Source organism: Apiospora marii (genome assembly GCF_038362585.1).
Source record: "Apiospora marii strain CBS 49790 chromosome Unknown utg000009l_segment0_segment0, whole genome shotgun sequence".
NCBI classification, from domain to species: Eukaryota; Fungi; Ascomycota; class Sordariomycetes; order Amphisphaeriales; family Apiosporaceae; genus Apiospora; species Apiospora marii.
In genome coordinates, this window is record NW_027117381.1 from 4,437,391 (window position 1) to 4,451,357 (window position 13,967).

Genomic DNA, 13,967 nt, shown 5'->3' on the forward strand with positions numbered 1-13,967 from the left:
GCGACGGGATCCAAACAAGGCTATCTCTGATCCCTGGGACTGACGGACACTTGCGTGATGGCTCCCCATTGGCCATGAACCTGTAAACTATACGAGCGCATGGTGTACAGTTATTTGTCTGCCCGTATTCGACCTGTTTTGAAGCCTAGAGACCATTCGCAGACAGTGCCAGTCACCAGTGGATCCAGTGATAGTGCGACCCAGTCAGTCATTGAAACCAGAGAAGAAAACCCCTTCATTCTTTGGAAGAAGGTAATGTATGTATCTGTGTACCAAACGCAAGCAGCAAAGCCCGAGCCAGTCCCAACTGTCAGGCAGGTAATAAGAAACTAAACGATCCTCACCAACAAGGGAAACACAAGCGACGCCGCCGCCTCCTCCTGCTCACTTTGAACCCCCGGATTCCCAATCTTGTATCGTAAGGTACCATAATAGCCTGGCTGTACGCAACGTTTTCTTTCTTTCTTTCTGTATTCTTTACTTCCTCTGTATGTTCCTGTCTCCTCCGCATCCCTTACCAATCATCCAACCCATCCTAGTTATTTTGCTGGCTGTTCAGAATGCGCAGGATGGCGAGGAACAGGTTGATGATGTCGAGGTACAGGCTGATGGCCGCCGCAATCTCCTCCTCGACGTGGTGGTGGCGGAGCACGAGCTGCGTGTCGACCAGGATGTAGCCGGAGAAGATGAGGGCCGCGAGCCCGCCGTAGATGAGCTCGCCGGTGCTGCTGTAGGGGAAGAAGGCGGCCATGAAGCCGAACAGGATGAGCCCCCAGAGCCCGCCGAACAGGTACGGCATCCACGAGGTGAAGTCGTACTTGGTCTGGCACGCGAACAGCGTCAGGAACACGAAGATGCCGCCCGTCAGCACCACGGCGTTGAGCACAATCTGCGTCTTGTAGAAGGACACGATGACGCTGATGGAGTAGGCCTCGAGCACCGTGAAGCCCGACAGGAACAGCAGGTTCGTGGGGTACGACTTGCGCTTCCAGTAGGTGAGGAACATGAAACCGATGGCGCCGAACAGCTAGAGAAGAAGGTCACAGGTTAGCAACCGATCGTCATTTAATGCAAAGGTATCATGCGACAGCGAAGACAGGAACTTACAGAGACGAAGACCAGCGCCGGGTGGCTCTGGATCCAAGCCTTGTAGCCGGCGCTGAAGAAGCTCAGCGAGCTGACAATGGCCGTGACGACGAGCTGGGCCGTCAGGATGGTGTAGACTTTGCGGATGAACTGGTTGCGGATGTCGACCGTGGCCTCGGCGACGGAGCCGCCAAACTTGAAGTCGTCGGGGATGTCGTCGTCCTCCACGCCCGTCCCCCCGCGGGGCGCGCCGCCGCCGAAGAGGGCGGCCTCGTCGCGGGCCGAGTCGGCGGCCTGGTACGAGGGCGGCGCTTGCGACCAGGTGCCCTCGTCGGGGTCCTGCGTCGGGGCGGCTTGGTATTTGGCGTTGGCGGCCATCTTCTTTGCGCCTTGTTGCTGCTTGCCGAGCGGTAGGTTGGTTTTCGCGAAGTCGTGGAAGTTGAAAGTCGTTACGTTATCGGAAATGTCAAGAGTGGGTTACTACTTGATTCACGACGGGTCTGATTGATTGATGGTCTGGTCTGGAAATGGATACTCGCGGTCGTCGGACAAAAAGCAAAGGTGCAATCGATGCAAAATGACAAAACCGTGATGGATGAGAATGCTGACGACGACAACAGACAGCCTCGATTTGATGGATTGGAGGTGTAGTGTACAGAAGCTGAAATCGTAGGTAGGTTTATTAATCGCGGGGAGGAAGAAGCATTGATTGAAGGCAAAGCGCCGAGGGTTGGGTGAGGCTGTGTCATGCGCCGTCATACATAGCAACCTGGGGGCCAGCACTTCTGGATGGGGACGCCAATAATCTACCTCAATCCGGCCTGGTCAGGCGGCCAAGGGGGCCCTGGCGCTTTCTGGAAGCGACCTGTGGCGTACAGGCGCCTGGTGCCTAGGCATGTCCACGTGCAATCTCATTGGCGCGCCTTTGTACTTTGGAGGACATGCTCAACCACTTGCCTAAGCTCGGTGGCGTCAAACTGCAGGCATATTGAATGCATCTTGACCCTCGGCTGTTTGGCTGATCTTGGGAAAGAGTCATAGATCCCAACATGATGACCTCTATTTCTGGGATCGGCCAGACCAACACTCCCCACTTTCCGGACCTGTTGATGCTAGCATGTTCTTGAATGCGCTGTCCCCTGTTCACTCAACGCACCCCAACGAAGAAGCCATCACCATTCTCAACGCAACCAACGCAATTCACGGCATCGCTTCATCAAGTTGTGATTTTGAGAATATTTGGATATTTGCATTAGAAGGCCACTAGTACTAGGAAAGTTCAAGGCGGGATCTTGAGTGAGAAAAAAGGGGTAGTAAAACGAGAACAAGGTCAACATTTGTGCGCAAAGGCTACATTAAATAATCGGAGGGGACATTCCTTTCCGCCTTGGTGACCCTCTCGATACACACAGACCGAAGCCTGCAACTTTGCTTGCTTGCTCAGACGTCGAGACAGAGAGAGCAAAACCTCGGCCACAACATCCTCATAACGTCAGTCCCTCACGAGAACCAGCTTCCAAAAACGTTGCTGCGCAAAACAAACTTCGTATAGGCTATCATCATGTCCCAAGCCTGTCTGCCGCCGTACGTGGCAGCAGCGCCAAGGCCGAGGCATCACGTCTACTCTGCTCATCGTGCGCAAGCCTGACTGCCGAGCCTCGTTCGTGGTAGAATCTTCTCATTTCGTATCTGCCCGGCGTAGGCCGCCCGTCTTCAACAATAAAAAACGTGAGAGAAGTGGGGATATCACAACATCCAACGCCCGCGGTTCGTTCGCTTCTTTTGTTTCGCCTGGCCTCCATTGAACCAGCATTAGTAGTAAAGAAAACAAGACGTAGCGCAGGTGTTGGCTTAGGCCTCGTGCTCGCCGTTGGCCTCGGGCACGGGCGAGCCCTGGGCTTGCGAGGCGGCCTGCTCGCGCTGCATGCGCGCCTCGATCTCGCGCAGTTGGGACTCGCGGGCCAGAAGCTCCTGTCGCTTCTCGTTGATCTCGCGCTGCACCTTGACCTCGATCTCGCGCAGCTTCTCCTCCTCGCGGCGGAGCTGCTCCTCCTTGAGGCGGACAGACTGCGACGCCAGGTCCTCGGGGTTCATCGAAGAATCGCTGCAAAACCGTTAGCAAAACTGCATTTACACAAATTGAGTTGGGGGCGCAAGAAACATACACTCCAGCACCACCATCCACGCTCTTGGACAGCTTCTCGGTACGGTAGTTCTCGTACAGGAAGTCGTGGGTAATTTCCTTCAGGTCGGCCAAATGGCTGTGCAACAGAGCGGATCGAATGGCGAGGAAGTCCGAGTGGCGAGGGTTGTCAACCTCGACGACACCCCAGGGGTATTGGCGGGCGCGCACCTTGCGGCCTCCGATCTCGACGATGTCCTCGGAGCCAACAATGGCGAAGGGCATCAGGCCACGGAGCTCGGCGTTCTCCTCGACGGTGTCCTCGTCATCCTCCTCGATGTCGTAGGGGAAGTTGTAGACGGGGATGCGGTAGTGCTCGATGTCCTCCATCACCAGCTTCTTGGACTCGGCCAGCTCGGCGGGGGTGAGCGAGTCGGCCCTGCCGATAACGGGGATGACGTTCGCGCGGGGGGCGAGGCGCTTCATCAGCTCAATGTCGAGCTCACGGAGACTGTGCGTCTGTCAGTTCTGGCTGCGTGGACCAAAGGGGGGAAAAGCGGCAAGCGCCGTGGGCAAAACGTACCCATGACCAGTCGGTGTGATGAAGTAAAGCATAGCGTGGACACGGTTGTCCCTGAATCTGGGGTTACGCTTGATACGCGACTCCTCGGCCAGAATATCATCGTATTGTCTCTCGAGATAGCCAACAATCTCCGAGAAGCTAGATTTGGCCCGTTGCGTTAGTATCGTGCATCCAGACACCCGAAGGGGCTGGTTCCTGTATCGTACCTTGCTTCATTGTCGATCTGGTCGCCGAAACCGGGGGTGTCGACGATGGTCAGGGAGATGCGTGTGCCCTCCTCGTCCAATTCAAGCTCTGCATCATCCAACGTATTAGCAGTCCGTCCTCTTCGCTGTATATGCTGGCGATGGGTGATTCGACATACCAACTGTGATGGGCTTGATCTTGACGCCTTCCTCGACGTGGGCAGCGCTAGCATCGTCCGAGTCCTTGTGGTCCAGGACGCTCTTGCCGCAGAGAGTGTTGACGAAGGTGGTACGACCTGTTTAGGAGCGATTTGTCAGTGCCGTGTTACTTCGTGCCAAAAGTTGCCATGGGCGCGGCGCTTCGTGTGTCGACGGCATCGGGGGCACGAGAGGCGGTCGGCGCGCCGTCAGGCGAGAGGATGGGAGGGGCAAGTACCTGTTCCTGAGGCACCGCAGACCATCAGGCAGAACTGAATTCCCTTCTTCACATTCTTCTTGCGGCGGATCATCTTCTGAGAGGGAGCCATGGTTGCGAGTTAGCGACGGCGACCAACGTTGGTAGAATCAACAAGCGACACGATGGATTGGGAGCAGGCAAGGGTCAATTGTCAAAGGTGAAGGGGAATCCGGCTTGTAGTTTCAAGTCGTCGGTAAGAATGACAGCGAGCAAAGGGTAGGGAAAGAAGTGTGCATGCGACGTCTCAGGCAAAGGAGTTCGAAAATTGGGCTACCGGCTCCTGAGCTATCGTGTTGCTGTCCCAGGCAAGCTGCAGTGACGGGTGATTGCTGCGTGAAAGGGGATAGTAGAGCAGAGAGGGTCTCGAGAGATACGTACGGCTGGGGACGACATATTGGACTATTCTGTTCCTGGGTCGATCAGAGCTTCGCGGATCGGGCAGCGAGCGGACTGTGTGCTGGCGTGGTGTGGATGGGTTCGAAGGAGGACCGTAGGTAGCCCGAGAAGGAGAACGACGGGTATCAAAAACAGAGTACCCGAAATACCGTCAAAAACGAAGGGCAGGTGGAAAAGTATGGTGGTTGAATGCAAGAACGGTCGGTCGGTCGCGGTTGGTGAAGGTGTGGATGGGTTTGGTAGACGACAACTGGAGACGAACCAAAAATTGGCGATGGTCTGCGGTTGGAGAGAGAGAGTGGTAGACTGCCTGCAATTGACAGCACAACAACAACTTGCACGCACGCACGCAACTTTTGGCCGGCGCGAAGGGGGTATCTCGAAAAAGGGGACTTTTTCTTGGCGGGTGAGTGTTGAAGGGACGAGCGAACGGGCCAGGCCAGACAGGGAAGGAAATTGATTGGGCTGGTTTGGGACTGGACGATTGGCCTGGGTGCTGGAAAAGTGGGATTGGGATGGCGGGCGGGCGGGCACCTGTGCGCGCTGGGTGCAACAGTGAAAGAGTACAGCAGGTACCGTCTGTAGCAGCAGACCGAGTTGGGGGATGCCATTGGTGGAGGGCGCTAGAACTGCCCGCCCGCTAGGCAGTTGCACGCCTCCAATCCAATTTGGATCTCCTGCACTCCAGCACTAAACTCACAGTACAACCAAATGAGATGTGCAACCTACCGCTACTTTCTGCTACGATCGCATTGATTACAATTATTGGTTTTGGAATGATTAAACTGTGGCTGCATTGAACTGGACGAAAACAAGAGTCAGCACCTAAAAGCTACCTCTCCGTCGAAGCTTACAGTCAGAGCTGCATTTCGGTGATGGGAAATGCCAAAGTCACCACGTACTTGCTCACTTGAGCAGTCCCAATCATCTCAATGTTCAAATGGTTGCATATGGGAAATGGCGATTTGAGAAGGTTCTCCACAAACAACTTCGATGAATTCAGGGGCAGGACGGAACGCTAGAAACGAAACGGGCACATCCCTGGTCGTTGCTATTTCCCGTTCGTTCGCTCCTCTCCTTGTCAATTGATCTTTGACTGTCCCCCTCCAAATATGAGAAAAACACCACACGAGACACTCAGACACACGCATAAACGAAGAGCGAGATTGTCAAGACATGGATTGACCGTATTAATAGCCAGTCTCTCGTCTGGTTTCTGGCAGATAGAATGGACCAAGAACGATACGAGCCTGTTCGGGACAATCAAACGACACGACGAGTCTTCCAGAACGTTACGTTTCCACCACGTACTGTAGTACTAATAGTCCGTAATCGCCAATGCTGGAGAGCGAGGGTGAAGAGAGGAACACGGCGGTGGGTATCGTTAATGTAAAGTTGACTGTTGATGGCATGTGCTTAATATTCGAATGGATATCCTGCAGGGGTGCCCGCGAGCTTAATAAATAAGAGGCTCGGTACGTACCGGGGGGGTAGCGCTCTGGCTTCCACCTTCTCGTGAGGGAGGATGATTGCCTGGCAGCTGGCGAGATTCCCCCCCAATCCCAATCCACTGCTGATCATTAATTGAATCGCCGCTTCAGGATTCCGGGGCCCGGGGGTTCATGCAGCACCACTCCCAAAGGCAGGCAAGCATAGCATGAGCCACACTCCAAGTCGCCCTTAGCATTAGCTCCAGAAAGAAAGCTCCAGCTGGGGCCAGGCCAGGCAGGCAGGACAGCTCTATTGTTGCAGAGCAGGTTACCATGTGCCAGGTAGACAGCATCACTGGCTCTCTCGCTCACCTTTGAATCTTGTAACCCCATGACCACCCCAAGGGACCGGAGACGAGACTGGGCCTGACTCTTCCTATCTTGGTACAAACAGATGATTTGTGTATTATATATTGAATCCCCTCTCATTTGCCTAAGAGAATCCGTCGCTTATGCGGGCATCAAGTGAATGCGATTGTGAGGCCGACATCTTCCCCAGGCCTCAGTCAATCTGTCCCTCACCCTCGCTGCTGCTGCTGCCAGGTCCCTCGCTTACAGAGACGAACGACGGGGCCACTCAACACCGCCGCCATCACCACCTAATACATGTGCATATCGCCTGGGTTACATGACATCGATATGTTGTTTTGATAAAGATCGGAAACCGCATTTCGTCGATTGTTGACCAGACTTACACTCGTCCCGTCATTCCCTAGGTACCTACTTACTGTCTCCAAGCCCAAACTTGGACTGCGCCACGCCACCACCCAGGCGGCACCCTCAACCTCACATACCCGCACCATGAACACGCGCCCGCCGATAGAGGCGACGCAGGAGCCGTCGGTCCTGTCCGTCTCCTTCAACAACGATGCCTCCCGGTTCAGCGTCGGCCTGAACTCGGGCTTCTGTGGTATGTCCCGTCGCCGCGTTGACGTCATCATCGTCTTTAGAGACAGACAGGTCACTGACATGCGCTACCCCCAGTCTTCAACTCCAACACCTGCCAGCTCATGACGACGCGGGACTTCAGCGCCGGCCTGGGCCTGGTCCAGATGATGGGCAACGCCAACTACCTGGCGCTGGTGGGCGGCGGCCGCCTGCCCAAGTTCCCCCAGAACAAGGTCATCATCTGGGACGACAGCAAGGGCAAGGTGGCGCTCGAGATCACGACCCTGACGGCGGTGCGCGGCGTGCAGATCTCCAAGAGCCGCGTCGTCGTCGTGCTGCAGAACAGCGTGCGCGTCTACGCCTTCGAGAAGCAGCCCAAGCCGCTGGCCAAGTACGAGACGGCCGACAACCTGCAGGGGCTCTGCGCCCTCAGCGACCGCTGGCTCGTCTTCCCCGGCCAGACCCCGGGCCAGGTCCAGGTCGTCGAGCTGGCCACCGACAACGTGAGCATCATCCCCGCCCATACCAGCCGCCTCCAGGCCCTACAGCTCTCGGCCGACGGCGAGCTCCTCGCCACGGCCAGCGAGAAGGGCACCATCATCCGCATCTTCGCCACCAGCAGCTGCGCGCGCATCGCCGAGCGGAGGCGCGGCAGCGAGTTCGCGACCATCTACTCCCTGCGCTTCAGCCCGAGCGGCAAGATGCTGGCCTGCACCAGCGCCAAGGGCAGCCTACACATCTTCGACGTGCCCACCAGTCCCGGCAGCAGCAGCAGAAAGGGAGGGTTAGGCGCGCCGTCGAGCCCGAGCAGTGCGACATCACCTCACCACTCGCCCAGCATAGGGTCAACAGGCGGCGCAGGAGACGCGACGAACAAATGGGGCATCCTGTCCAGCCTTCCGTTCGGGCCGTTCTCCGACGTCTACTCATTCGCCTCGGCGCGGTTCGAGGCGGGCGACGAGCCCACGGGCGGTATTCCCGAGGCGGCGGTTCTGGGCACCACGAGGCCGCCCAAGGGAGTAATTGGGTGGATCGACGAGGAGAGCCTGCTGGTGGTCGGGGCCGGCCGCGATGCCCGATGGGAGAAGTACATGCTCGGCGAGGGCGAGGAGGGCAAAACCGTCGTCTACCGCCAAGGCTGGAAGCGGTATCTCGGGAATTAGGACTACCTAGCAGCAAGGCGATACTGACGCAAGGGGAAGAAGGAGAGGAGGAACGGGAAGATCAAGACGAGCCGCGGCACAGAAGAAGCGAGTGCTTGGTGTCGACGTCGAACTGGGGATCATGTCGTTGTTTAGGGATATGCTGCATGCGATAGGCGTCAAGGGTCAATAACTAGGGTACTTATCAAGGCGGACTTACTATGGAAGGGAAAGGGGGGAAACAATTGGAGATCAACAAACAGGGCCGGCTTTTTACTACACTTATTACTGGATTAGCGAACCACCCCCAGGGACTTTGTCGGATTTACAAGGAAAGGAGAGCGGACACGACAAACAGCAGCAGCAGCAGCAATCGTTAGGACGACAAGGCAAGAAGTGGTATATCGTGATGCGAATCAAGGCTACGTAGCATGGCTAATTATTTTATCAATCTCTCCTCGGGCGAGGCGACCTGCTTCTACTCTTGCGTCGTGACTTGTGTTCCTTGTCACGGCCTTCTTCTTCCGAGTGGTCCCGCCTCCGTTCACGTCGGCGGTCGTGAGAGTCCCTGTGCCGCTTCTCGTGACCGTCCTCGCCCCCGTCCCTGTCCCGATCCCGCCTCCTTCTTTCGTCCTTGTCGCGACCTTCGCCCCGCTCCCTATGGCTTCCATGCCTGCGTTCACGGCGCTCGTCTTCATCACGGGGCCTGCGGTCTCGGTCCCGGTTCCGGTCCCGGTTCCGATCACGGGCTTCTGGTGTATCTGCCCTTTTCCGATCGTCTGCGGGAGGTGTCTCGTCTCGCCTGGACCGTTTGTGCCTTTCCCGGTCTTCGCTGTCGTCCCGCCTCGACCGATGACTCCGGTGGCTTCGGTGGTGATGGTGGTGCCGGTGCTTGTGTTTCCGGTCCTTCCTCTCGTACTTCTGCACCGCGAGCTCGACCTCTTTCTTCTTCTCTTCGATCATGTACGCCTTCATGGGGTCGTCGTCGTCGTGCTCCTCGAGCAGCCGCGCCAGCTCCTTCTCCTCCTGCAGCATGGGCCTTTGCACGACTTCCTCCTCCTCCTCGCTCTCGTCCTCGTCGGTGTCCATGCGATCCGGGTCCGCGCCGCCCCGGGCCGCGGCCTTCTCCCGGCGCAGCATATCCTCCCAGCCCACGCGGCCCTCCTCGGAGTCCTCGTCGTCGCGCATCTTGTAGCGGGCGTGGTCGACGCGGATGAGGCGGCCGCCGACGTCGGCGCCGGCCAGGTTGTCGACGGCGAGGTCGGTGCTGCGCTGGTCCTCGTACTTGAGCCAGCCGAAGCCGCGGGACTTGCCCGTCTCCTTGTCGCGCGCCAGCTTCAGGTAGACGGGCTCGCCGAACTGCGAGAAGATGGCCAGGACGTCTCCCTCGGACAGCGAAAAGGGCAGGCCGCCGAAGGAGACAAAGGCCGTGTCGCGGTAGTCGGCGTGCCACGAGGCGTTGGGGTTGTGGATGCCGGCCTCGAGCTCGCGCTTGTTGAGCTGCTGGATGCTGCGGATCGAGTTCATGGTGGCGGCGGCGGCTGTGGTATTGGTGTCGGTGATGGTGCTGGGTCTCGGGTTATGTTAGGTACTGTAGCCGGCTCAAGGCTGCAGGTAGGCCTCCAGGAAATGGCGAAGGACGGTCCGTCTTAGGTGGGAATGGTGGGAGGTCTAATTAGATGAAACCATCGCTAGAGTCAGTCGGCTCCGGAGAAAGATATAACGTGAATAAAAGCAAATCGTTTTGGGGGAAAGATGTTAGATATTGACCCAGCCGATCGCAAAAGATAATATTTTGGAGGCTGTCGCAAGGCTGAAGAGCAACAGAGAGTTGCAGCACGGTGACGTCCCGCTTGAGATTTCCAGGTACCAACTGTGGCTCAAGTCGGCAAGGATTAGCAGCTGGAAGTACTGTACTGGTTGCACCGAGCCCCACCAAAAGCTTGGAGATTGGCAGTACCCCAAATCAGTCAATCCAGGCAGCTTATTAGCTCAATTGCTCTGTCGGGCCGTCACCTGCCAAATTTCCCAGTGGAAGCCAGCACTCCAATAGGCGGCTTATGTGTACTCGCTACGCCCAGAACTGCACTAATGCCAGCCGTGGAAAAGCTCCAAACACAGGCAGACAGGCACTGCCAGGGGTCCCGAAAAGGCTGCAGAAGGTCAACCACCCCCTGGCAAATTGATTGATTGCACAATGAAAGAGAGGTCCTGGGGCTTTGGGTTTTTGGGGGTCGGTCAAGCATTGTCACATCACGATAGTGCTACCTAAAAAGTTCCTTTTGGTTTGGATTGAATGGCATCGCATCGCATCCTGTACAGCAAATGATCCCCCTCGTACAACTAGAATCCAATCCTTCCCCAGCTTTCTTGTATACTACGGCATCCGCTTTCCCTTCTTGTCTGTTAGTCTTGTCTTGTGTTGATTGATTGATTGAAATCTGATCTCTGCCGCCGCCCCACCAATTTGCCCATCCAGCAAGCAACATCATCCAAGTCCAAGTCACAGCCGGAAGGGCAACTTTATTCCTCCACCCGAACGGCACGCGTTTCTCAAGAGTCTCGACGCCCACGCCCGCGCCCCGACCAGCAGTCGCAACCCACCACGGACAGACAACCCTCACACGATTGACCATAGTATCCCAATGCAGCCGTCTGGTCAACGGCCAATATGACGGCAAACACCAATCGCTTTTCCACCTACACCTCGACCTCGGTCGGCTCAGGGTCGGACGGCAAGAATGGAGAGCCCAAGAAGGACATGTGGAGCTCCATGCTCGACAATGTCGCCAGCGGCAAGCGCTTACCAGAGAAGAACATGCTCGTCCTCGGTACGACAGACCCATTGCTCTCCTCCCGCCTCTCCTCCGAGTTGCCTTGACTACCCGAGGTTACATGCAAAGTCCAAGCTGACACCAAGTGACGATGTACAGGCGGCACGGTAGAATCACAGCGGGACTTCATCGGGGGACTCGCAAACAACGATGGCCGCCGCAATGCCGATCGGGGCAGCCACAAGATACCGCCCATTGCCAACAGCTTCGCCTTGGGCTACACATACTACGATGTCATGGATGCGGATCAGGATGGTGAGTGCGCTCGAGGAATCTGCCGCATACACACCCAGCTCGTTTGCTAACCCATCGTGTCAACAGATGTGCTCGCCCGGGTGTCGCTCTATCTGCTCTCGAATCCCTCGCCCTCCTTCACGTCTCTCGTCAGGCCCCTGCTCACGCCGCAAACGATACCCAACACCTTAATAGTAATACTTTTGGACTGGTCACAACCTTGGTTATGGATGCGACAGCTACGGGAGTGGATCGTGCTGATCCGCAAGGTCATCGGCTCGCTCAGCCTCGACTGCAAGGACGCCATGGAGGAGGTCATGATCGGCTGGAAGGACCGGGGCCGAGGAGGCACCACCGTCAACCTCGATGGCACTGGCGCTGTCCCGGCCGAAGGCGACATAGCTTTGCCGCTCGGTCCTGGTGAATGGGAGGATGGCCTGGGGCTGCCGCTTTGTGTGGTTTGCCAGGGCGTATGTTGACCCCCCGATCTGCGCACTCTTGAGATCTTGGCTAACATTGAGACACTAGGCTGAAGGGATAGACTACCTGGAGAAGTCCCAGGGTTGGAGAGAAGAGAAATTCGACCTGGTGCTTCAATACCTCCGTACCGTCCTTCTCAAGCGTAAGTAGCCCTACCAAGCGCCTTGGTTTCAAATCGCTAAATTGCTTGACTAGATGGCGCTTCCCTCATCTACACCTCGCCGACCATGGCATCGCCTCTCCAGACCCTCGTCCATGCCAGCTTGGGAATCCACTCTCTGCTGAAGCGACAACCGATCAAGCACAACGTCATCGACCGAGACAAGATTGTCGTGCCGCCTAACTGGGACTCCTGGAGCAAGATCCGCATTCTGCGCGAGGGGTTCGATACCGATGCCGTTAGTCTCGGATGGGGCATCGATCTCGACCACGATATTGCTCAGCCAGCTGCGACAAACGGCGTGAATGGCGGCGCTGCCGATGGCGAAGGCGAAGGCGACGGCAACGAGGAAACTATCATGACCAACGGCCACGAACATCAACCTGCGCCCCCGGCCGAACCCGAAGGCTCCGCTGTGGTTTTGTACGAGGAACAGGTTCAAGACACCAGCTTGGATGCGCTGCAGCTCGCCCAGGGCCAGCAGGCCACGCACCGGCTCGAGGTGGAGCCGGCCGACACGCAGAAGTTCCTGGCGCAGCAGATGCCCAAGCTCGAGGCCGAGAAGAAGGTGGACGAGCAGAGCGGCAGGGATTACTCGCAGATCAGCAATACGGACGAGATCATCAGTGATCACATCGGACCGGTGCAGTTCAACATGGGCGGCATTCAGGTGGACGCTGACGACATGGTGCAGAGACTTAAGGTACAGTATTCCCTTCTCACTCGTCGCGTTTGGACGGACGTTGCGGGTGTGTTTGTAGAAATACCCATTCAGCTAACAAACCCATGCAGGACCGACAAGCATATGGTCAATCACCCGAGCCGAGTCTTATTGACGAGGTCGAGCAGGAGCCGGTGGACTCGAAGCCCGACACGGAGCGGTTGGCGCAATTCTTTGGCAACCTGATGAACCGGAAACCGGCCGGAGGTGGTGGGAAATAGTGTCGCATCCCGGCTTACAAGGAGTAGGCGTGCTTACGCAGGCATGTGTGGATGGAATACGAAGTATGAAGACAAGCAGCATTGGGGCTCCCTGAGTAGTTCCATGCTGTCTGTCGGGAGGGTGAGATGATTGAAATGGGGGCGTGTGACGGCAGGATACGGCGATTTGGTGAGCTCATTTGTTCGAAACCCACCGGCGTACTACTTTGCAAAGATAAGTCGGAGTGGTTGTGTGTAGCCAAGAGCAGATGTGTAGAATAGATACCCCGGCAATGTCAACTGATTGATTCAATCCTGCAGTCTGCGACATTTGGTGTTATTAACCGGCCTGCAATGGCGGCCTTGACTGCTACTGTTCCATGTGCTAATCGCCTTCGTGGAATGTCACTGACTTTGCGCAACACGCTTCGTCTACCGAAGTATGGGGCTGAAGCACGAAAGATAAGAAAGTAAAAGGAAAAAAAGAAAATGCAGTTATCACGCAATTGAGAAAAAAGCTCAAGTCGGAATGGAAGCAAAAAGGAAATTGACCATCGGAATGATATTGGAGCAGCAGGGGATCGAACCCTGGGCTTTACGCAATCACACGTGGTTTGCATAATGCAAAGCGTACACTCTACCACTGAGTTACAGCCCCATGTAGTCAAGTATTTGATGAAGATTTTGTCGCTACGTCAGACTAAGACTGCAGTAGCTCGCTGTACTAGCAATGCCATTGGCTAACCCCTTTTACCTCAACACCACGTTTCGGCACACGATGCCGTTACAGAACTCGCGAACGTTCTGGCTTCCTGATGTGTAGGCTGAGAGATGAAAGGTTACGGGGACGGTCAGGTCATCATAAATACTTAATTAATAAGCGCAGTTGACAACGGTATGTGGTCACTGAATTGATAGACACATTCCATCGCTCACAACTTAACAATCTTCTTGCTCCTGATGATTCCCGATAAGTCGACACCAGTCTG

General features: G+C 56.3%; 5 protein-coding genes across 5 annotated transcripts; 2 read left to right on the forward strand and 3 right to left on the reverse strand.

The window, feature by feature from the left end:
* Positions 1 to 535: 535 nt before the first annotated feature.
* Positions 536 to 1,464, reverse strand: PG985_012999 (Protein lifeguard 4; the record flags this gene model as incomplete). Its single annotated transcript, XM_066832765.1, has 2 exons — positions 536 to 1,027; positions 1,108 to 1,464. The coding sequence occupies 2 exons, from the start codon at positions 1,462 to 1,464 to the stop codon at positions 536 to 538; spliced, it is 849 nt and encodes a 282-aa protein (XP_066680815.1).
* A 1,473-nt stretch (positions 1,465 to 2,937) lies between these two features.
* Positions 2,938 to 4,503, reverse strand: PG985_013000 (septin; the record flags this gene model as incomplete). The annotated part of the gene is made up of 6 exons (XM_066832766.1): positions 2,938 to 3,190; positions 3,252 to 3,719; positions 3,792 to 3,929; positions 3,998 to 4,085; positions 4,156 to 4,272; positions 4,413 to 4,503. 6 exons carry the CDS (start codon positions 4,501 to 4,503, stop codon positions 2,938 to 2,940), a joined length of 1,155 nt encoding a protein of 384 aa, XP_066680816.1.
* Positions 4,504 to 7,120: 2,617 nt separating this feature from the next.
* PG985_013001 (uncharacterized protein) lies at positions 7,121 to 8,370 on the forward strand (the record flags this gene model as incomplete). Its single annotated transcript, XM_066832767.1, has 2 exons — positions 7,121 to 7,229; positions 7,304 to 8,370. 2 exons carry the CDS (start codon positions 7,121 to 7,123, stop codon positions 8,368 to 8,370), a joined length of 1,176 nt encoding a protein of 391 aa, XP_066680817.1.
* A 426-nt stretch (positions 8,371 to 8,796) lies between these two features.
* Positions 8,797 to 9,876, reverse strand: PG985_013002 (RNA-binding domain-containing protein; the record flags this gene model as incomplete). Its single annotated transcript, XM_066832768.1, has 1 exon — positions 8,797 to 9,876. One exon carries the CDS (start codon positions 9,874 to 9,876, stop codon positions 8,797 to 8,799), a length of 1,080 nt encoding a protein of 359 aa, XP_066680818.1.
* A 1,144-nt stretch (positions 9,877 to 11,020) lies between these two features.
* Positions 11,021 to 12,999, forward strand: PG985_013003 (uncharacterized protein; the record flags this gene model as incomplete). The annotated part of the gene is made up of 6 exons (XM_066832769.1): positions 11,021 to 11,180; positions 11,283 to 11,438; positions 11,505 to 11,887; positions 11,946 to 12,039; positions 12,093 to 12,760; positions 12,850 to 12,999. The coding sequence occupies 6 exons, from the start codon at positions 11,021 to 11,023 to the stop codon at positions 12,997 to 12,999; spliced, it is 1,611 nt and encodes a 536-aa protein (XP_066680819.1).
* Positions 13,000 to 13,967: the final 968 nt, after the last annotated feature.